This window comes from Sus scrofa, chromosome 6 (genome assembly GCF_000003025.6).
Source record: "Sus scrofa isolate TJ Tabasco breed Duroc chromosome 6, Sscrofa11.1, whole genome shotgun sequence".
In the NCBI taxonomy this organism is placed as follows: Eukaryota; Metazoa; Chordata; class Mammalia; order Artiodactyla; family Suidae; genus Sus; species Sus scrofa.
The window spans coordinates 128922907-128944752 of record NC_010448.4 but is presented as its reverse complement, the minus strand read 5'-3'; the positions used below and the strand labels follow the sequence as shown (position 1 = coordinate 128944752).

The 21846-nt window shown below is 41.6% G+C and overlaps 1 protein-coding gene across 2 annotated transcripts in view; it reads right to left on the bottom strand.

Annotated features, from left to right (window-relative positions):
- The window catches only part of LPAR3 (lysophosphatidic acid receptor 3), a 77560-nt gene continuing 62697 nt past the window's right edge, over positions 6984-21846 (bottom strand). Inside the window, exon 3 of one of the 2 annotated variants that reach the window (XM_005656117.2) lies at positions 6984-9014. In XM_005656117.2, coding sequence (XP_005656174.1) covers positions 8686-9014 — 329 coding nt within the window. In that variant the 3' untranslated portion in view covers positions 6984-8685. 2 annotated transcript variants of the gene reach the window in all.

Sequence of the window (21846 nt, the reverse complement as noted above, 5' to 3'; positions counted from 1 at the left end):
AGTGCCTGGCACTGTTCTAAATACTTGACATATAATTTATTGAGTTTTGACAATCTTCTGAGGGAGGTAGATTTGCAATCTCCATTTTGTAGGTGAGAAATTAACGCACAGAGGAATTGCCCCAAGTCACAGGGCCAGTAAGTGAAATAGCTGCTATTTGAAAGTAGGCAATTTGATTCCAGAGTCCATGTGATTGACTGCAACCCCTTGCATCTATCACATGCTTGAATATTTACATTGTTTAGAAGTTTCCATTGTTACAAATCATCTTGTTTAGGTCACCTGTGTATAATAAACCTTTTCTTAATTTAGTATCATTTCCTCAGCATATATTCTCGGAAGTAGAATTGCTCAAAGGGCATGAACATTCTCAATCCCTAAAATGTCTTAACTATTATTAGGAAACATTGGCTCTTTGAAATCTGAAGTTATATACAGTAAGTAGGAAACTTTTTCTAACTTTTTCTTAGCAGAACCTCTAAGGTAGAATTTAGATAGCTAAGTTTGATCATGATTTAGTCACTTACATCTCATGGTCTTTAGTTTCCTCATTTATAAAATCAAGATAATCCTTGCATCACAATTTCCTCACAAGGATGCATAAATCAGGCCCTTATTTGTATTAACAGAAGAAATTTTAGGGTTATTTTCCCCCAAACAAGCCACAAACTCCAAAATTTAAGCCCTTCAACTCTCTCTCTCTCTATTTTTTTTTTTTTTTTTACAGTTTAGGGCCACATTCGCCAGGGCATATGGATGTTCCCAGTCTAGGGGGTCAAATCTGAGCTATAGCTGCTGGCCTATGCCACAGCCACAGCAATGCTAGATCCGAACTGTGTCTGCGACCTACACCATAGCTTACGGTAGTGCCGGATCCTTAACCCACTGAGCGAGGCCAGGGATTGAACCTGCATCCTCATGGATACTTGTCAGATTCGTTTCTGCTGCACCACAATGGGAACTCCAAACTCTTCAACTCTAGAAAAGCTTTGTCCGTTGCATATTTTAAGGCCAAGGGACACTCAAATCTGACTTTTCAATGAATTTGCGCTCCTGCATTTTACACCAGCCTTGGCTCACCCATGTTTTCAAGATTGTCTTCTCACTATCTGGAAGTCTAGAGGAAAGATTTAGTAGTACCATATTTGCTGTGGCTGTATATCAACTGTAACCACACATTTTATTTCTTGTACTCCAGTCTCAACTTTGATATCACAGGCTTGGATGACCCATAATAAGTAAACTATGCTCTTAGGTTCTTTTTTGTCTTATTTACCATTCAGCCTTCAGAAGATCCACATACTACAGTGTGGAACCCATAAATTACATGTACCAACTCTTTATTTTTTAGAGAATTTTCATCCCTTACTCTAGAACTAGTTATATTATCTTCTACCCACAGTCAAAAAACCCTAATAGGATGCATATCTCGCATATCTCGGAAAGGCAAAAGTCTCAGAAGCCAAGAAGGGCTTCTCCCTTTCCTTTTTTTCTTTTTCCATCTGCTGTATTGTCTACAGGCAGTTAGCTGGATTGCTGATCATTTTTTCACTCTTCCCTGGATCTGAAAAGTTGGAAGCCTGGAAATTACATTTCCCAGAATGCAAAGCCAGGATATATCCCAGAGTCTAAATGCTGCCAGTGCCCAGGACAAGAGACAAGAAAGGCAGGAGGGAAGCAGAAGCGTGTTATTCCTCCAGCAGCTAATGTGAGATTTCCCAGGGGCCTCGGAGTCCCCCCTCCACAAATCACCTGACTCAGGAAGTAGCTTCCAGACGTTCCTGATCTGTGGGGCAACAATTCCCTGAAGGTTGGCTGCAAACCTGAGAGCTAACAACAGGTTTCCCTCACTTTTGCTCCTCTAGCCTTTCCGAATTATTTTATTAGCATAATTGCCCTATTTTAAATACCTTCCTGCTTCAAGTCCCAGAGTGGTTTCTGTTTCTCTAACTGAAGACTGACTGAAATATCCCATCTCTTAAATTCTATAAACCTGTGGTCAGGTGTCCACTTAAGAAAAACACAAGTTTAGTTTAAATTATCAGTACAGATCCCCAACCCATAAATTGTAAACTGATTTTAACTTCCAAAGTAGCCCCTTTACATCATATATTTTTCTTCCCCTAGGTCTTGGAGAATTCTCTATCAAGAATTACATTATAGAGGCCAGATCTAAAAAAAATATGACACCAGAGTTCCTGTTGTGGCTTAGTGGGTTAAGAACCTGATTCAATATGAGGATGCAGGTTTGATCCCTGGCCTCGCTCAGTGGATTAAGGATCTGCCGTTGCCACGTATGGTATAGGTCACAGATGTTGCTCGGATTTGATATTGCTGCAGCTCTGATTTGACCCTTAGCCTGGGAATGTCCATATGCTGCAGGTGTGGCCATAAAAAAAACAAAACCCCACAAATATCAAACAATGTTCCAAGTGATTCCTGGGGGGTGGCTACCCCCACAAATGTCCATCCTTTGTATTTTCAGCTGCCTTTCATATCTTTTAGCTTCAGTAACTTCCATGTGTGTTTATGATTCTGTTAACTCTTTTAAGGGCAGGAACTTTTTGCTTGTTTGTTCCCTAGCCCCTAGAAAATGTTCAAAGATGTTGGTTAAATTAAATGTAAAAATAAATGTGTGAGTTTCCACTTGCCTCGATGGAGCTCACACAGTTTGAATCTAGGTTCCCTTGAGCACACAGAAGCAGATTCGCAAGTCTCTTAGGTTCTCCATTTTGATTAGCAGTCCCATTTTATTCTAGAAATTCTTCCTGCTCTGTATTGGTGATGAGTTTACAGTTACACATTTCACACCTGCCTCAATCTCATAGATTTTAAATCGTCTCCCTAGGTGATCCTTTTGTACACTAAAGCCTGAGAATGACTGTAATAAATAAAAACAGAGCTCCTTTTATTTGAAATCCCTATACAAGGAGTAAAATCTCAAGAATCCAAAGATTGGAATTCTTTCCATGATTGACATCTGACAGGTGATGTTGAGAATGACAGAACTTTGGAGCTGACAAGGTCCTTACAGATCATTTAAGCCCATCAACTAGGAGATCAGCAATCATACCTAGAATTTCATAGATAGTTTAGAAGAGAACAGAACTCAGAACCTAGGTATGCTGAATTTCAATCCAGTGCTTTCTTTAGGATGGTTGTCTTTACATTTGTGCGAGTGGTGAACTGAACAATTCATGTGTGCCAATCATACTGTGAACATACATAAGTGTTAATACAGTTGTCTGACAAGTAGTAGTAAATTTCTAACAAAATTAACATATTAGATGATTTCCAATGGATGCAAGTAAAGAATCTTGAGGAAGGGATACTGGTTTTTCATATTAATGCACAAAGATGTAACATGGACTTGTGACAGCCACCACCTCTTCTTTTTCAGTATAACCTTATGACTATCATAGAATGTGTAGCACTAATCTCAGTAACAAATACAATACTGCTGCATTTACGGAAATTTGAATTATGTAAACTCGAAGCTGCTAATATAGAAAAATTTTTTTAGAAGTTTGCTGTATAAAATTGCAACACTCTAAAAAGCTGGCAAAGGGAATTCCTGTTGTGGCTTAGCAGGTTAAGAACCTGACTGGTATCCATGAGGATGCAGGTTCAATCCCTGACCTAGCTCAGTGGGTTAAGGATCTGGGGTCGCCACAAGCTGTGGTGTAGGTTTCAGATGCGGCTCAGATCTGGCATTGCTGTGGCTGTGGTGAAGGCCAGAAGCTGCAGCTCTGATTTGACCCCTAGCCTGGGAACTTCCATATGCTGCAAGTGTAGCCTTAAAAAAAAAAAAAATCTGGCAAGAATTGTAAATTCCAAAATTGGCTGACCCAGTAAGTTGCAAACTATGTTCATGGATTGACATGCAGAGGTGCTGCATTTTATATATATATATGTATATATATGTGTGTGTGTGTGTATATATATATATACACACACACATATATATATGTATATGTTGCATGCCATGGCCCACCATCTTCTCATGTGTATTGGAGTTTCCATATGTGATTTCAGTGACCATTGTGCTATTGTTTGCACTCTAAACCTTTAGCTTGGAAGTTATAAGTAATAAAATACTCTGTGCCGTAAACCATGGCCATTAATAGCTTACCACCTGTTAATTTAGGAAAGAGTACACTCTAAAAGGCATTGGAGAGAATGATGTAAAAATATAGCACTAGGGCAGTTCCCATTGTGGCTCAGTGGTTAATGAACCCAACGAGGGTCCATGAGGATGAGGGTTCAATCCCTGGCCTTGCTCAGTGGGTTAAGGATCTGGTGTTGCCACAAGGTGTGGTGTAGGTTGCAGACTTGGCTCAGATCTGGCATTGCTGTGGCTGTTGTGTAGGCCAGCAGCCACAGCTCTTATTTGATCCCTAGCCTGCAAACTTCCGTAAGACGTAGGTGCAGCCCTAAAAAGCAAAAATAAAGAAATAATAAAAAAATAGCAGTAGGGAAAAACAAAACCCCCAAACCCTATAGTAACAGCATCTCCCACCCTAGTGTTATTCCTCTGTGAAAACTAGTCTTACATTACCAATATTTTAAATTATGTGATGTGTTCAGGAGAGCACCCCTCACAAAATGTAACTTCCCTTAAAGTTCTTTCATTCTTTAAGTGATTCTAACCCCAACTCCTATGCCTGAAAGTCAATGTGTAAAGTTGGCGGGAGCCATGGGAGTTTCCAATTTAATCTCACATTTAGTGGTCCCCTACGGGGACAGAATTCTCTGGTAAGCATCCCAGAAGTCAGATCTGTTTGGGGTGTTTTCGATTCTTTTTTTTTTTTTTTTGTCTTTTTGCCTTTTCTAGGGCCACACCCGCGGCATATGGAGGTTCCCAGGCTAGGGGTCTAATCAGAGCTGTAGCCACCAGCCTATGCCAGAGCCACAGCAACGAGGGATCCAAGCAGCGTCTGCAACCTACACCACAGCTCATGGCAATGCCGGATCCTTAACCCACTGAGCAAGGCCAGGGATCGAACCCGCAACCTCATGATTCCCAGTTGGATTCGTTAACTACTGTGCCATGACGGAAATTCCTCGATTCTTTTTGGTACACACTGAGGGGTATCATCGTGTGGCATTAATGCTTTGGTTATTTTCAGTCCAGGTTGTAACAGGGCTTGACTTTGTTGCAAAGGCACCTTCACCAGTGTACTCACAGGGGCTTGCCTTCATTACGCCTAGTACATCAATTAAAAGAGGGCCAAGCGTTTTTGTTTTCTTTTTAGGGCCTCACCTGTGGCACATGGACGTTCCCAGGCTAGGTGGCAAACTGGAGCTGCAGCTGCTAGCCTAACTAAGCCACAGCCACAGCCACACCAGATTTGAGCTGCATCTGAGACCTACAACACAGCTCATGGCAACATTGGTTCCTTAATCCAGAGACTGAGCGAGGCCAGTCCTCACAGATACTAGTCAATCTCGCTACTGCTGAGCCACAACAGGAATTTCCCAAGCATTCTTATTGCCACCCCCCACCCCACTCCCTGAATGATTACAGGATCAATGACCTAAGAAGGAAACACTTTCGACATCATGAAATTAGTCTACAAACACGGGTCATAGCATGCCCTGTGGCCTATGTGGGGCAGCACCAGCAGATGAACAGAATTGCACCTCCACACCTCCCCTGCCTCCCCTGCCTAATGTTGCCCATCTCTTCCAGGCCCTGATCCTGGGTGGTCCAAATGTGGGCTTAGAGTGCCAGCCAAGCAGGAGCCTCAAAATTACTAAATTTTGATAACATTTATGAAAAGCATCGAAGTGCTGACTGTGAAAGAAACTGGAGTTCTGGCTGAGGCTTACCTTTATTCTGAGGTTTAGTCTTTTTTTTTTTTTTTTGTATTTTGCCTTTTCTGAGGCCTCTCCCGAGTCATATGGAGATTCCTAGGCTAGGGGTCCAATCGGAGCTGTAGCCACCGGCCTACACCAGAACCACAGCAACACCAGATCCGAGCCGCATCTGCGACCTACACCACAGCTCATAGCAACGCCGGATCCTTAACCCACTGAGTGAGGCCAGGGATCGAACCTGCAACCTCATGGTTCCTAGTCGGATTCATTAACCACTGAACCATGCCGGGAACTCCAGGCTTAGTCTTGCTTTTATTTGGAATTTTGCAAATGGAAGCATCATAGTTTCAGTGTTGAGAGCTTCTCAGACTTACATGACAGCCTCAAGTCTACCACTCATTTTACAAAAAATTTCACCATGAAATTTCAATTCATTTCCAAAAAGTTCTTTCTTTCCAAGTAGGCAGTCTTCACAAAGGACTAAATTCTTTCACCATTATAGATTTAGCAGAACACCTTGGACAGCGCTACAATTCTAAGAAGATAATTTAATTTTGTTTGGTTTGGCTGGGGAGTAACCATGCTTTGAGGCAAGGGCTGGTCTGGAAAGGTCTAGTCAAAGTTTTAGAACCATCATCTCAATGACTTGCAGATAAGGTTGGGGTCCTGGGGATTTGAGGAGGAACTTTCTTTCTTTGTTGTTTTTTTTTTTTTTTCCCCCAACTAAGAGATGGATTTGCTGTGTTCTTGGTAAGCCCTGTGATGGCTGGCACTTGTCATCTCCAAATATACATGACTTTTTGTACTCTTGCACCAGTGCTGAGATATGTGTGTGCATAAATATAAAAGCTATATATTTCTACCCCGAGTTTCCGCAGTTGGATCCCCTCCAGACACCATTCTGAATATGACACTCTGCTGCAGGGTACTAAAAATAGTATTTTCCTCAAAATAAAACCTTTAAAGATCCCTTAGTAGCTATTCAGGGACTGGAATTCAATTTCAATTCTCCACCCTTTGGCCAGCTGTAAATTCAAAATGTGTACATAAAACACAGAGAGTATGTAGTTCATGGCAAATCTGATTCTTCTTCTGCAATAGAAATGTGTGCTATTGTTACCACAAATTATATTTTTACTTAGAAAATACACAAAGTAATAATGCACCTCAACAAGAGAAAACAAATTCTCTTTTTTATTTTTATAGGTAGCTTTGATATAAGCTTCTGACAGACCCACTTAATACACAGTTTATGATATTTACGACTTCAAATCATAATACTCTCTATTTTAGGCCATTATATCTAAAAGCATGACTTCTCAAATCCTTTTATTACAAGTAGTTTTGCACATAAATGTTACATTACAATAGCAAAAAAATTGTAAACTTCTTTTGCAAACTACATAAATACTATAATATCTGCCTTGAAATTATTCTTATTTTAAAAACAGAATATACTCTAAATGCTTTACATAGAAAACTCTGGCTAGGAGCCTATGTATATAAAACATTTTTTGTTTTTTTCTTACTGACTTGCCTTTCATGTTGTCTACCTATGTCTCTGAAGGAGAAAAATTTTAAAATAGAACTCAGACCAAAATTCAGTTCTTAAGTAACACAAGTACTGAAAACACTTCAATAATTGTGGGTAAAGTATGTGAAGATTATTCTATATGCTAAATCTGACAAGTCACCAGTGGTACGGAGGGAACTGAATAGAAAGACTTATTTGAGCTCATATTTGATCCTATGTGCAAGGGATTCAGCCCGCATGTCAATGTACTTTTACCCTGCTGAATGCTTGTTTTCAAATGAATCAGCTCTTTCTGTTTTAAAGCACAAAAGATCATTTCTACTGCCATAGTCCTAGATTGGAAAGTCTAAGTGGCCAGGAATTTATTTCACTATCACTGTCCCTTGATGTTTTTAAATACAAAGTGTGTAAATATACAGTGTGTGTACACACATTTGCACACGGAAAGGACTACATCAAAGCTTCTTTTTTTTTTTTTTTTCTTCAAGAGGAGTTTTTAATGTGTACCTGTTTTGTTATTACCTTAAAGTAAATCTTTTTTTCCTCAAAATGTTCTTACAGTTAAAAACCAAGTTAATTAATCTGGAGTCCTGACTGATTTGTAATTCCAAGATTCCTATTGAACACCGAGCTACTAGTCATGGTTTGTTTGAGGAATAAAACATCACTGCTGAAGCATTTTTAAAAAAAATTTCAAATGCATGCGAAGAAATACATAGACTCTCCAAGCAGCTACATGAAGTGGCTCAAGTAACATTTTAATTTATTTTGGCCTAAACCCTTTAACAACCTTTGAAAACACAAAGAGAATGGCTACAAGATGGTGGCAGAGCCCAGATGGCACAGACTGGTGGGCGGTGCCTGGAGAGGGTCACAGGACATCAAGCAGGGATGCACAGTGCTGCCTGTACATTTCCACCAGATGCACTGCATCTCCTATTTTCTGCCCATGCTTTTAATCTATGTAAAACAGTTAAAAAAAAATTTTCCTGGAGTTCCCCCTGTGGCATGGTGGGTTCAGAATCCAACTGCAGCAGCTCCAGTGGCTGCAAAGATGAGGATTGGAGCCCCAGCCCAGCGCAGGTGCAGTGGGTTAAAGGTTCCAGTGTTGCCACAGCTGCAGCACAGATCACAGCTGTGGCTCCGGTTCAATACCTGCCCCGGGAACTTCCATGTGCCGCAGGTGTGGCCATAAAATTATAAAAAAAAGATTTCCCAATGATTCATTCAGACCTCAAATAACACTGTATGTGGGCTTTGCTGGGACAGGTGACCATTCAGAATAACTCTTCCCACAGAGGAGGTCCGGCTGGCGGAGGGGCACCCATAGCTCAGGAACTGCTTTTGTTGCAGGCAGGGCCTCGGTTGCCGTTATCTTCCATGTACCGGCTGCCTGTGTCGCTCTGGCTGAGGACCATGGAGGGGATGCGGGAGGGCTGCCCCTCCGGGTTCCTCTCCTGCAAGAAACAGAAGATCATCCTCTTCATGGTGCTGTACATGTCCTCATCCTTGTAGGAGTAGATGATGGGGTTCATGGCGGAGTTGAGCAGCGCCAGCAGCAGGAACCACCTTTTTACGTGCTGCACGTTGCACTGCGTGCAGTTCAGGCCGTCCAGTAGCAGAACCACCAGGCCCGGGGTCCAGCACACAATGAAGGCCCCTGAGGGAGAGAAAGGAAACAATGGTGCTCAGACTTCAAGCTAATTATTTGGGCTTCTTCTCTTCCAGTCTTTAGTCGGTGGCATCAAGGGACCCTAGGGATTTGTTGTGACAATGCAAAGCAAACTTGCTGCCTTCCCCGAGCTATCTGAGACCCAGGCTTGTTAGGAGCAAATAGCTGAGAATCTCCTTGATATTAGCCATGTTCCATTTCACCTTCTTATTTGCTTACCCAGGTATCATAATTAGGGGCTTGCACTTAGCCTCTTGCTTAGTGAACATGACACAGACTTTATCTCCATTCTCTGCATCACACTAGGAGAATGTGCAGTCATTATCTCCTTTTTGCTGGTGAGAACACTGAGACCCAATTTCACAGTCTAAGTGGGGAGGTCTTACATATATAACCCTGCACTCTGCTGTTCTCTAAATCAGACTTTCCAGGAGTTCCCACTGTGGCTCAGTGGGTTAAAAATCCAACATAGTGTCTGTGAGGATGTGGGTTTGATCTTTGGCCTAGCTCAGTGGGTCAAGGATCCCAGCATCACCACAAGCTGTCGCATGGGTTGCTGATGTGGCTCAGATCCCATGTTGCTGAGGTGTAGGCCTGCAGCTGCAACTCTGATTCAACCCCTAGCCTGGGGACTTCCATATTCTGCAGGTGCAACCATAAAAAGAAAAAAAAATATTGGTTTCCAAATACTTTCCTGAAAATAAGACCCAATCATCTACGGGAGTTTCCTAGTCTTTTAACCAAGTCACCTGCTGGAAAATTGTATTCTTCATAAACCCACATTGATGCTAGGTAAGCGCTATATTCTTTTTGACATATTCAGAGGCCATCTCCTTGATAATTTGCTCTAAACTGAGATATTCTTTGACAGAAATTTCTTTCATAATGAGATAGAGATATGCTTTTATTAGAACATTTATTTACTTAGCACAATTGTAGCACCAGCTGCACATGAAGGAAGGGTGTGAGTCTCTGGCCATCTGATTGTACTTAGCTTACCTGTAAACTTTCTTACTTTTTTTTTTTTTTTTGCTTTTTTAGGGCCACATCGGGAACACCTCCTTACCTGTAAACTTTCTGATATGTTTTTCCTAAAATATGAGACACAGGTTAAGTATTTCCCTACTTAGTCATCATAACATCGAATAACCATTGCAGCTAACATGTGAATGATTTCCTTTATTAATTCGTAGAACCACACTATGAAGTGGACATCATTATCACCCTTAGGAAACTGAAGCAAAAGAGAAGGTAAGTAACTTGCTTGTAAGCAAACAGCTTGTGGGTGGGAGTTCCCGTCATGGTGCAGCAGAAGTGAATCTGACTAGGAACCATGAGGTTACGGGTTCGATCCCTGGACTTGCTCAGTGGGTTAACGATGCGGCATGGCTGTGAGCTGTGGTGTGGGTTGCAGACGCGGCTCGGATCCCGAGTTGCTGTGGCTCTGGCATAGGCTGGAGGCTACAGCTCCGATTCGACCCCTAGCCTGGGAACCTCCATATGCCTCAGGAGTGGCTCTAGAAAAAGAAAAAAAAAAAAAAAAGAAAGAAAGAAAGAAAGAAAAAAGCTTGTAATGGCCAGCAAATTTTTGAACCTGGACAGTCTTTCTCCATAGGCTGTGCACTTGGCCTCTATGGGACCTGCCTTCATACTGAGATGCGGTTTTTTTCTCCTGAAGGCCTTATCATTTCTAAAGGTCCTTATTTATCCATTCAACAGTCCTTGTGAGTTTACGACATGCCAGGAACCGTACTGGACAGTGCAAGAGGCGAAGACCGTGCACCCAGAGAGCAAACATGCTAGTGAGGGAGACAGAATGAATGAGCAGGTTTGTGAACTGTACCACCAACTAGTGACTCTTCCTGGTGAGCTTCAGACCTGGGCAGTATTCCTCTTAGTGCTTTATCTTCCTTCTGAGAGATGTAATAAGAAGCAATCAAGTAAAGAATGATAAAGAGGCAGTGCGAGGCCATGAAACTCTGTGAGCTTTGGGGTCAGACGACTATACCCAGCTCCTCACCTTCTGAGCTACTAACAAGGCAAATGGCTTCTCTGAGCCTTCATCCCATATTTAACCAGGGTAACAATCCCAGCTGTATGGGATAATTGTAGGGTCAGAGGTAACGGACAGTGGTACCTACCTACCACAGTGCCGGTTCACTAAGCAGTGGTTATCATCAATGCTCTGTCAAAACATTGCCAAAAGCAGATGTGCAGAGGTTATATGGGGTCATTCTCCCATTCATAACTACAGATCTTCAGTGGCTCCCTTTTTTCTCTGTCCTGTATTAATTTTGCTTTGGCTGACATATGTGAATAAAGGAAGTAAACCTGGAGATTAAAGATCAGAGATTTGGGTCCTAACTCTTCACTTTCTTGGGGAGATCCGTGTCATTGGTCTGGGGTTCAGCTTCCTAAATTTTAAATTGGAGACTTTAGGCAAGTTCTGGGTCTTTCAAACAATGGGCTAGGACACCCTAGTGGGTGTGCAATTGATTTTTTAAATTAATTAATTTATTTTTGTCTTTTTGCCTTTTCTAGGGCCGCTTCCCATGGCATATGGAGGTTCCCAGGCTAGGGGTCTAATCAGAGCTGTAGCCGCCAGCCTACGCCAGAGCCACAGCAACGCAGGATCCAAGCCTCATGTACAACCTACACCACAGCTCACGGTAATGCCGGATCCTTAACCCACTGAGCAAGGCCAGGGATCAAACCTGCAAGCTCATGGTTCCTAGTCGGATTCGTAAACCACTGAGCCACGACGGGAACTCCCACAATTGATTTTTTTAAAATAAAAGAATAGAATTGGAATGGAATAGCTCAGAGTATATTATATAGACTAAAGGAAGTACTGTTACATGAAACTTTTGTTTCAGTTTTATAGTCTATATTTATGTGTGCACTGGTTATAAAGCAAAATATTAATTTTGACTATTGAGATTAGTCAAAAAGTCTGAAAAACATTAGATAATTTTGAAGGCTTTATCCAGCTCCAATGGTCTGTATTTCACATAATAGGAACACTTTTGTTCTCTCTGCTATTCCTGAGACAAGGCTACTCTGTTGCCGAAAGGGAAGAACTAATCAAACCAGACATCAGAACCTGTAGCTACCAATTTTATGTTGTATCTTTTACTGGCTTTTCTTTTTTTTTTTTTTAGCAGTGCCTGCCTGCAGCATTTGCAAGTTCCTAGGCCAGGAATTGAACCAGTGCCACAGCAGTGACCTGAGCCGCTGCAGGGACAACACTGGATCCTTAACCCATTGCACCACAAGAGAATTCCTGCAGCTACCACTTTAATGTGAAGAGTCATTTCTGTGTGAAACTGCAGAATTCCAAAGGAACCCCAGTGGGAATATTCCAAGTTTTTGTGTTAATAGGTAGGAGGGGAAAATATTAATAAATTTTATCCTTAATATGGATGTCAAAATTTAATAGTGTATATAACTTCCAAGCCCATGGAAGGGGAAGAATGCAAAATAAGGGAAATGAAAAAAAAAATCTCAATACAAAAGAAAGGAGGGAGAAAAAAGAAACACAGAAAAGTGGGATAAAGAACAAAGCGAGATGCTGCAAATGAATCCAAATACAGTTGACCCTTGACTCACAAGGGATAGGGGTGCCACTGCATAGACAAAAGTCTGTTTATAACTTTATAGCTGGCCCTGGTATCTATGATTCCACATGTGTAGATTCAACCAATCTCAGATTGAACTGTGTAATACTGCAGTATGTACTTACTGAAAAAAATCTGCACATAAATGGACCCGCTCAGTTCAAACCCCTGTTGTTCAAGGATCGATGGTATATCAATAATCAACACCAATGTTAATTGTATAGTTTTTTAAAAAGTGAATCTAAATAACTTGATGTCTAACATTACATCTATATGTGGTAAAACCATGAAGAAAAGCAGGATAATTAACATGAAAATTTCGATATGGTTGTTTCCACAGTAGAGAGGGAGCCACCAGGATAGGGCCTATAGGAGGATCTAAAGACATTGATAATGTTCTATTACATTGGGGGGCAAGAACACAGGTCTTTTAAACTTTCAAAATACCTTAAAAGTGTTATTCTTTAAACTGTACATATTTCTTACGTAATTTTTTGAATGATATATTTCACACACACACATCAAAAAAAGGATAAAGTAAACTGCCAATATGTTTTCCTAAAGATTTTTTTAAATGTGTTTTTTTTTTGGGTTTTTTTTTTCAATCATGAAAGCTTTTCTCTTCCAGCATGAAATTCTAGTTTGGATTAGTCAGAGGACCTAAACACTCCAAATAAATCTTCAAACTGATGCCCTATTTGTCAGATTGTGGTATTGCATGTACATTTTCCTTTTGCATTGAATTTCATAAAATAATTTATTCAACAACATAATACACTTTTCATTGAGCAATGATTATATAACAGGCACTGTTCTAAGCATTTTATATGAATTAATCACTTAATCCTCATAGCAACTATTGGAAACAGGCACTATTACACACACACACACACACACACACACACACTCCTCATTTTATTTATTTACTTATTTATTGTCTTTTTGCCATTTCTTGGGCTGCTTCCTCGGCATACGGAGGTTCCCAGGCTAGGGGTCTAATCGGAGCTGTAGCCACTGGCCTACACCAGAGCCACAGTAATGCGGGATCCAAGCCACGTCTGCAACCTACACCACAGCTCACGGCAACGCCGGATCCTTAACCCACTGAGCAAGGCCAGGGATCGAACTGGCAACTTCATGGTTCCTAGTCGGATTTGTTAACCACTGAGCCACGACGGGAACTCCCACACTCCTCACTTTAAACCCGAGGAAAATGAACTAGAAACTGGTAATCTGCTTAAAGTCATGCAGCTGATAAGTGAAAGGGCAAGGACTTGAACCCCAGCAGGCTGGCCGTGGGCCTGAGTTTCTGTTCATATGCTAGGCTCCTCAGCAGTGGGCCACAAAAGGACCTTATTTCTAAAGTGCTGGGGAAAGGGGAGGGTACTTCTGGTTTTCAGGTCCCACTCAGAGAACATCATATCTGACTGTGAAACTGCATATATCTCAATAAAGTCATTCTTAGGTTTGCTAATGGGAAGATTTTCTGGTGACTACAAAGAAGGAAGGAAGGAAGGAAGTGGGGATGGAGGGAGGAAGGGAGAGAGGGAAAGAAGAAAGGAAGGAAATAAAGAAGGGAAGAAGGAAGGGGAAGGAGAGGAAGGAAAGGAGGAAGAATTTCAACAAAAATATAGACTGGGGAGTTCCAGTCGTGGCTCAGTGGTTAACGAAGGCTACTAGTTACCATGAGGTTGCGAGTTCGATCCCTGGCCTCGCTCAGTGGGTTAAGCATCCCGCGTTGCTGGGGCTCTGGTGTAGGCCGGTGGCTACAGGTCTGATTCGACCCCTAGCCTGGGAACCTCCATATGCCACGGGAGCAGCCCTAGAAAAGGCAAAAAGACAATATATATATATATACACACACACATACACATATATACACATACAGTATATATATATACTGGCCGTCCAGAATAGAAGAGCAACGAAAACCTGCTGACCTTTTCTTTATACTTTTCCCAAGAAAACAAAAGATAAGTCTCTAACACAAAAGCCCAAACACAACACACAGCTGAACTGAGATGGTTGCTCCAGCGGTACTATCTGAGTGATGACAACACTCTGAGCAGAGCAGGAAGCCTGGGAAACAAGTGCAGTTTGGTGACTCCTCTACCCAGCAGCCGAGCTCTCCCTTGAAGCACATCTCAGAGTGGAGGCACAGCTTATCTCAACAGTTTATTCTTTGGGGGTTTTTACTGTATGTCAGCAGCAGCAGACATGAGGTCCCCAAAAGCATGTAAGAGGAGAAGAAAATGTCAGGATTGGCTTTGGCCTTGGGAATCTGTTCTCTGGAAGAATTCTTGAAGAATGTGGGAGCTGTCAGAAACATAAAAATGGGCAACTGTCCCAGTTCTTAAAAGGGGGGGCAGATGGTAGGTCCTGGGAAATATATATCAGTCAGTCCTTTATCAATTTCCAATAAATTCTAGAAGGAAAAACTAAGATGAATGTTCTTTTGAGTATTTAGACTCAACACTCAGACCTTGACAGCTGGGAACAGTGAGGTTTTCAAAAAGACATATGCCAAGCCCCAATTACTTTTTTCTTTTTTTTCCCCCTAAATCAGGCATTAACAAATAGGAGCAAGAGTTTCTGTTGTGGCTCAGAGGGTTAAGAACCAAACGTTGTGTCCTTGAGGACAAGGGTTTGATCCCTGGCCTTGCTCAGTGGGATGAGCATCCAGCACTTCTGCAAGGTGCAGCATATGTTGCAGATGTGGCTCAGATCCAGTGTAGCCATGGCTGTGGCATAGGCCTGCAGTTGCAGCTCCAATTTGACCCTAGTCCAGGAACTATCATAAGCCAAAGGTGTGGCTGTAAATAAAAACAAACAAAAAGAAAAAGAAAGAAAGAAAAGAAAAGGAAAAAAAAAGGAGCAGATCTCAAGGTATCTATCTGAGAACTGATGGAACAAATCAGGTATGTTTCTCTTGGAGAAGAAAAGGCAAAGGAAAAACACAGTGTGTTGGAGTTCCCTGGTAGCCTAGTGGTTGAGGATTTGGCATGGTCACTGCTGTGGCTCAGGTTTGATCCCTGGCCCAGGAACTTCCACAAGCTGCAGGTGCAACCAAAAAAATAAAAAATAAAAAAGGAAAACACATTATATTAACTGTTTCCAAAGATCTGAAGGGCCGTCACATAGAAAGAGGAAGCACAACTTATCTTTGAAGGTCATCCCAAAACAAATGGAAAAGTACAAAAAGGCAGAAGTGGGATATAAGGCTTTTTTAAAGTAAATAAAGCTATTTAGAAGAGGAATTTATTGTCCAGCCAACAGAGAGCCTCCCTTGTCCAGGGTATTTCCTTTGCCTGATCATCTTGAGAAGTACAAAGGAAAGGAATATTTCCTAAATGAGAGCGAGAGGCTTCGGGGCTTCTTAACACTTTTCCAAGTGGAAAACTGCTAAATTCTATAAACTATGAGTTTCACCTCCCCATAAAATTCAAACAAATTCGGAGTTCCCATCGTGGCTCAGTGGTTAACGAATCCGACTAGGAACCCTGAGGTTGCGGGTTCGATCCCTGGCCTTGCTCAGTGGGTTACAGATCTGGCGTCGCTGTGAGCTGTGGTGTGGGTCACAGAGGTGGCTTGGATTCCCCATTGCTGTGGCTCTGGCATAGGCCAGCAGCTACAGCTCTGATTAGACCCCTAGCCTGGGAACCTCCATATGCCGCAGGAGCGGCCCAAGAAATGGCAAAAAAAGACAAAAAAAAAAAAAAAAAGACCAAAAAAAAAAAAAATTCAAACAAATTCAACTTGTTAGTTTCCCAGACATCATTACAAGACAGGATGGCTAAAAACTGATTAAGATGAATTCTCTAGTAGTTCCCACAATTGGCTGGCCATCATACTCCAGGAGAACTTTTTAAAAATGCAAATCCCCTGGTCCTACATCAGACCCAGTGGTCGTATTCTCTGGGTGGCACGTGGAAATCCACAGGACTAAAACATTCCCTGTGGATTTCCACGTGGTGACTATGATGCATGGCCAGTTTTACAAACCATTTTTCAGTGTTGACCAAAATGGTTTAATCAGTCTGACCCTGTCAGCAAAACTGTAGAGTCCATGTAGCCTTGGCAAAAAGCCATGAAAAAGAGAAAGTGGGTAGAATTCTTTAAAATGAGAAAATCACCTTCAGATCAATACCTTCAGCTTCTATTTGGAAAAATGTCTGCATACATCTTCTGCATAAATGAAAGGTAAACACACTGGCAGGGAAACAGGTACAGGCAAGGCATACACCGGCCTCCACTGGCCTCTGCTTTGCTGGCCTCTGCTAGCCCTGCCAGGAAGGCCTTCCTGCCTCCTAATCTACTGTCGCATTTTCATTCTAAGCTTAGCTCCTATGCTGCCTCCTCCACAGGATGGGCCTCTTCCATCTCTCCAACCCATAGTGACCATTCCCTTCCTCTCAACTCCTGTGGCACTTTCTACCTCCAAATTCCATGTGACACTGGGCATACTACTGGCTTAATTCTACTCTGATATTTCTCAAGAGCTCTGGGCTAGGCGGTGTGCTTAGAGCATTATACACACCCACTGTTTAAAACGCAAGGCCCTAGGAGGTCACTGCTCTTATTTTCCATCTCATATATGACATATTTGAACTTTAGAATGGCTCAAGTTTGTCTTAAGGCTTAGTGACAAGCCAACAAATAGAAGAGTCAGAATTTGAACACAGGGCTTGAGTCCCCTGTTGCAAACTCTTGGGCATGGTGCTATACTGAGGTAGTTTTTAATACATAAGTCTCTCAGGTTGTTTTTGTTTTTGTTTTTTTGCTTTTTAGGGCTGTACCTGTGGCAAATGGAAGTTCCCAGGCTAGGGGTCTAATCAGAGCTGCAGGTCCTGGCCTACATCACAGCCACAGCAACGCTGGATCTGAGCTGCATCTGTGACCTACAACACAGCTCATGGCAATTGAGCATTGAGCAAGGCCAGGGATCGAACATGCATCCTCATGGCTACTAGTTGGATTCTTTTCTGCTGTGCCACAACGGGAACTCCTCCCAGGCCTGTTATAAACTTAAGCACACAGTACTCCTGCCTGTGTCCTCAGACTTAAGTACGGAGCCCCACATTCAGTAGCAGAGAAGAGGAGTCCATTGAATGTAACTGGGGTTTATTAAGAGCCTACAGGGCCACATAATGCATTAGCTGCAGCACTTACTGATGCAACCAGCATATGGCCCTGCCCTCTGGGAACCGACAGGAGCAAAACAGGATGCGATGGTTCTGACAGCAAGGAAGGTCTCTGTCAAGGAAGGTCTCAGGTAAAATGACACTCAGCTGAGCTGAGTCAAGAAGGACTGTGCAGGAGTTCCCATCATGGCTCAGTGGTTAACAAATCCGACTAGGAACCATGAAGTTGCGGGTTCGATCCCTGGTCTTGCTCAGTGGGTTAAGGATCTGGCATTGCCATGAGCTGTGGTGTAGGTTGGAGACGCAGCTCAGATCCCTTGTTGCTGTGGCTCTGGCATAGGCCAGCGGCTATGGCTCCAATTCGACCCCTAGCATGGGAACCTCCATATCCCAAGGGAGCAGGCCAAGAAATGGCAAAAAAGACAAAAAAAAAAAAAAAAAAAAAAAAAAAAAAAGAAGGACTGTGCAGAGGTGAGAAACAACATGATATTCTCAGGGAATTCCAAACAATTCAGGATGGTTTTAACCCAAAAAGGTGACTGGGGAAGTAAGATGAAGCCTGAGAGCTGAGTCAGACCTAGAAGGGCCCGGTGGGCAGTTCTTGGGTGTTTGGATTTATTGTGTAGATTGCACCCCATAAACCTTTTTCAAGCAGGAGTGTATCAGGAGAGTTAAGTCTGAATGGCCTTAGGTATCCCCTGTATATAATGAAGTAACCTCTCTCCCAAGCATCAAGAATGGTGTGAGTCACCCATCATGGGAGAAGTAAGAAAATACCTCTATGTTTCACTGTTCATAAAGGAAACCTATTGAGAAATGTTCGAGCAGAGGTTTCTCAGGCTCAGTTGCAACTCATCGGTAGCTTGTGAAATCAATTTTGTAGGTCGCAACCAGCGATTTTCTAAAAAATAAACTAGAACAGAACAGAAAACATCAGGACACATCAAGCATAGTAAGGGCATGTTTCAAGAAACTTGTTTCAGTTATGCACAAAAATATGTGTAGGTACTGGGCCATGACATAGAATGTATGTTATTTCTCACCATGGGGTCCTAATCTTTTTTTTTTTAAGTTGAAATCTACTGCTATAGATCACCATCTTTTTTTTTTTTTTTAAGTAGAATAATTTCCTTTCCAAAGAAAATATTCTGTTAAACTTCAAACTCAGAGCTGCTCTGACAAAAGAAAGAGATGGGGGTGAAGGGAGTTGACTAAAGCAACTCGTAGAGAAATTCACACTCATCTTCACACTACAATCCCCCCACCCTACCCTGCCATACACATACACACACTGCAGCACTGCAGGAACCCTTGGGAACCTCACTGACCACGGTTTGAAAACTACTGCTATAGAATGGTAGTTCTTTGTTCTTATTCTTTCTTAAATTTAAAAAAAATTATTTTTATTTTTTAAATGTTTATTTTTTTTCTATTATAGTTGGTTTACATTGTTCTGTCAACTTCTGCTGTATGGCAAAGTGTAGAATGGTAGTTGTTTGAAGTTTTCAATCAGGGACATGGATAACTCTTCTATTTTAGAGCACAGCTGTGTCTGAGCGCTCAGGATAGTGCTTCCCCTGCATCAGAATCACTGGGCTGCCTGCTTAAAATTCAGATTTCTGGGCTCCACCCAGACCTACCAAAATGAGAAACTGATGAAGGTATTGTTCTGGCAGTTCCAGTTTTAAGCAGCTCCCTAGGGAATGCTTTAGTACAGCAAAGTGTAAGAACCCTTGACCTTGGCATGGAGACTCCTCTCAAGATTGGCTAACATCCAGGCAAAAAGTCTAAGGATTTGAAAAAGTAGTGGCAATGGCAATGGAGACATCAGGACAGGTTAGTGATGTGGTGAGGAGAAAAGTGCTAAAGAATTGGATTGAGGCAGTGAGGGAGAGGAAAGAATCCAGGTTGATTGGGTAGCATGTGATTTTTTTTTTTCCTGCTATTTTAGCATATGGAGGTTCCTAGGTTAGGGGTCAAATCAGAGCTGAAGCTGCTGGCCTGTGCCACAGTCACAGCAATGCTGGATTGGAGACGAGTCTGCAACCTACACCACAGCTCATGGCAACACCAGATCCTTAACCCACTGAGTGAGACCAGGGGTCAGACTCGCATCCTCATGGATCCTAGTTGGGTTTGTTAACCGCTGAGCCACAAAGGGAATTCCGCACGTGATTCTTATAACCAAGTGGGAGAGAAGAAGGATGGTTTAGAAGGAAGAGATGGTGGTTCAGTTTTAGGCATCAGAAACCTAGACTATCTATGGCTCCCTCAGGTGCAGACATATAGAAGGGAGCCAGAAATGGGGGTGAGAGCTCTGAGAGTTCCACAGTGAAATGTTGACTTGGGAGTCATCAGCAGTAGGTGGGAACTGAAGCCATATGTGCTTTCATTAATAAATACTTACTAAACAATCTTCCGCCATGTGTCAGCTACCAAGGGTGAATGTCTTCAAGATGATGACCTTGGATAACGAATACAACTTCCTTCTATTGCCACGTGACAGGTCAGTTATACTGATCAGAAGCAATTATTTTTATTTGAATGACGTTCTCTGTTCTTTCAGTACCTGTTTAAGCAACTAATAGTCCAGGCAGAACACAAATGAGCTTTTCCTCGAGTAAGTCACTGGTTTCAGTGCTATACTCAAAAACTCATGAGTTCAGTGTAAGTTTCTAAAGTGTAGCAAATTGGATACTAGAATATTAAGTACTGAAATGATATTTAACAACCATAATCTAAGGTAATCAAATTAAGGACTGTCTAACACTTTGGAAGATATAATCATAAATTGAAAATATCAGTGATAAGTGAAAAGAGATTTCAAAATCCTGAGTCAATATTATATTTAAAATAATCTACAACCACCACTCCCCTTACTTGGAAGTTTTCAAAATGTCTCAAACAATATTCTGGTTAATATCCCATTGCTACAGAGGAAAGATGATATGCACATCAGGAAAGAAGAATACCAGTTGGTCTGGAAGAAGGGCCCCTCACTGCAATCTATTTATGATAGTTCTGGGGGTTTTGGTGACAGACATGATGTGTAGAAGACTGGGACCTTAAGTTGTATGAAACCTGTTCTTCAGGACTCACGCTATTCTATTTCATCTTGTTAGCTTTATTTCCATCAGTTTAAAATTCACATGTACAATTAAAAGGAAATCTAGATATGTGAGTGGTACACAAATAAAACATCCACAACAATGAAAGCAATCACTCACACAAAATAGTCTCACTTTGGCACAGGGGCTACTCATTTCATCAAACGAAAGGATATATTTTAAATATGTTCACTCTGTTATTCTTTGTTTTTAGTCCAGGAGAAAACAGCAGGGCACCAGCAATAATGTTAACCTAGTAAGCCACAGGGCTGCCTGATTTACTAAAATAGAAAATTACAACTCTCCATAAAAATCAGGTTGTGAATCTCATCCTAGGGAAGCTCTTTTCTTACTGGAAAAGGATTTTAAAGTCAAATTTTAAAGTAAATAGCTATTCTTGGTTAGAAGTCTTACAATGTGCAAGTTATACATTAATGGAATGTTCAAGTGAAAATTCTCTTATAACACTAAAAAGTTTATTCAATAATTTAAAAATAACACTTCCAGATGTGGTCTGCATTCAAATTCACACTTGTTTACCCACAATGTTTTGGAAGTTCAATAATTCAGAAAATAGATTGTCACATATAGAAAGGAATGAAAATACATACCTTTAGTAAACCTGACTTATTTTTACTGAAGAAAGCAAGAAAGTACTGAGACACTTCAAATAGATGATGAGCAGTTAAGCACTCCACAAATGATTCATTTAACACTATTGTGACTACTGGTGGATCTTCTGACTCTAACAACCGGTTTTAGACACTTGTTTCAAATTTGTGGCCAGCTGTGGAAAATGGAAAATCTTTGGTGCCAAGGGGTTATGAGATAAAATTTAAAGCAGAGGCATACCAGCTAAAACCACAGCCTAGACCTAATTCCAGTGTTTAACTCAGGGCAACAGCTGGAAACCATAAACTGCACAAGTAAGAAAACACCATCTCCACCTCCAGAT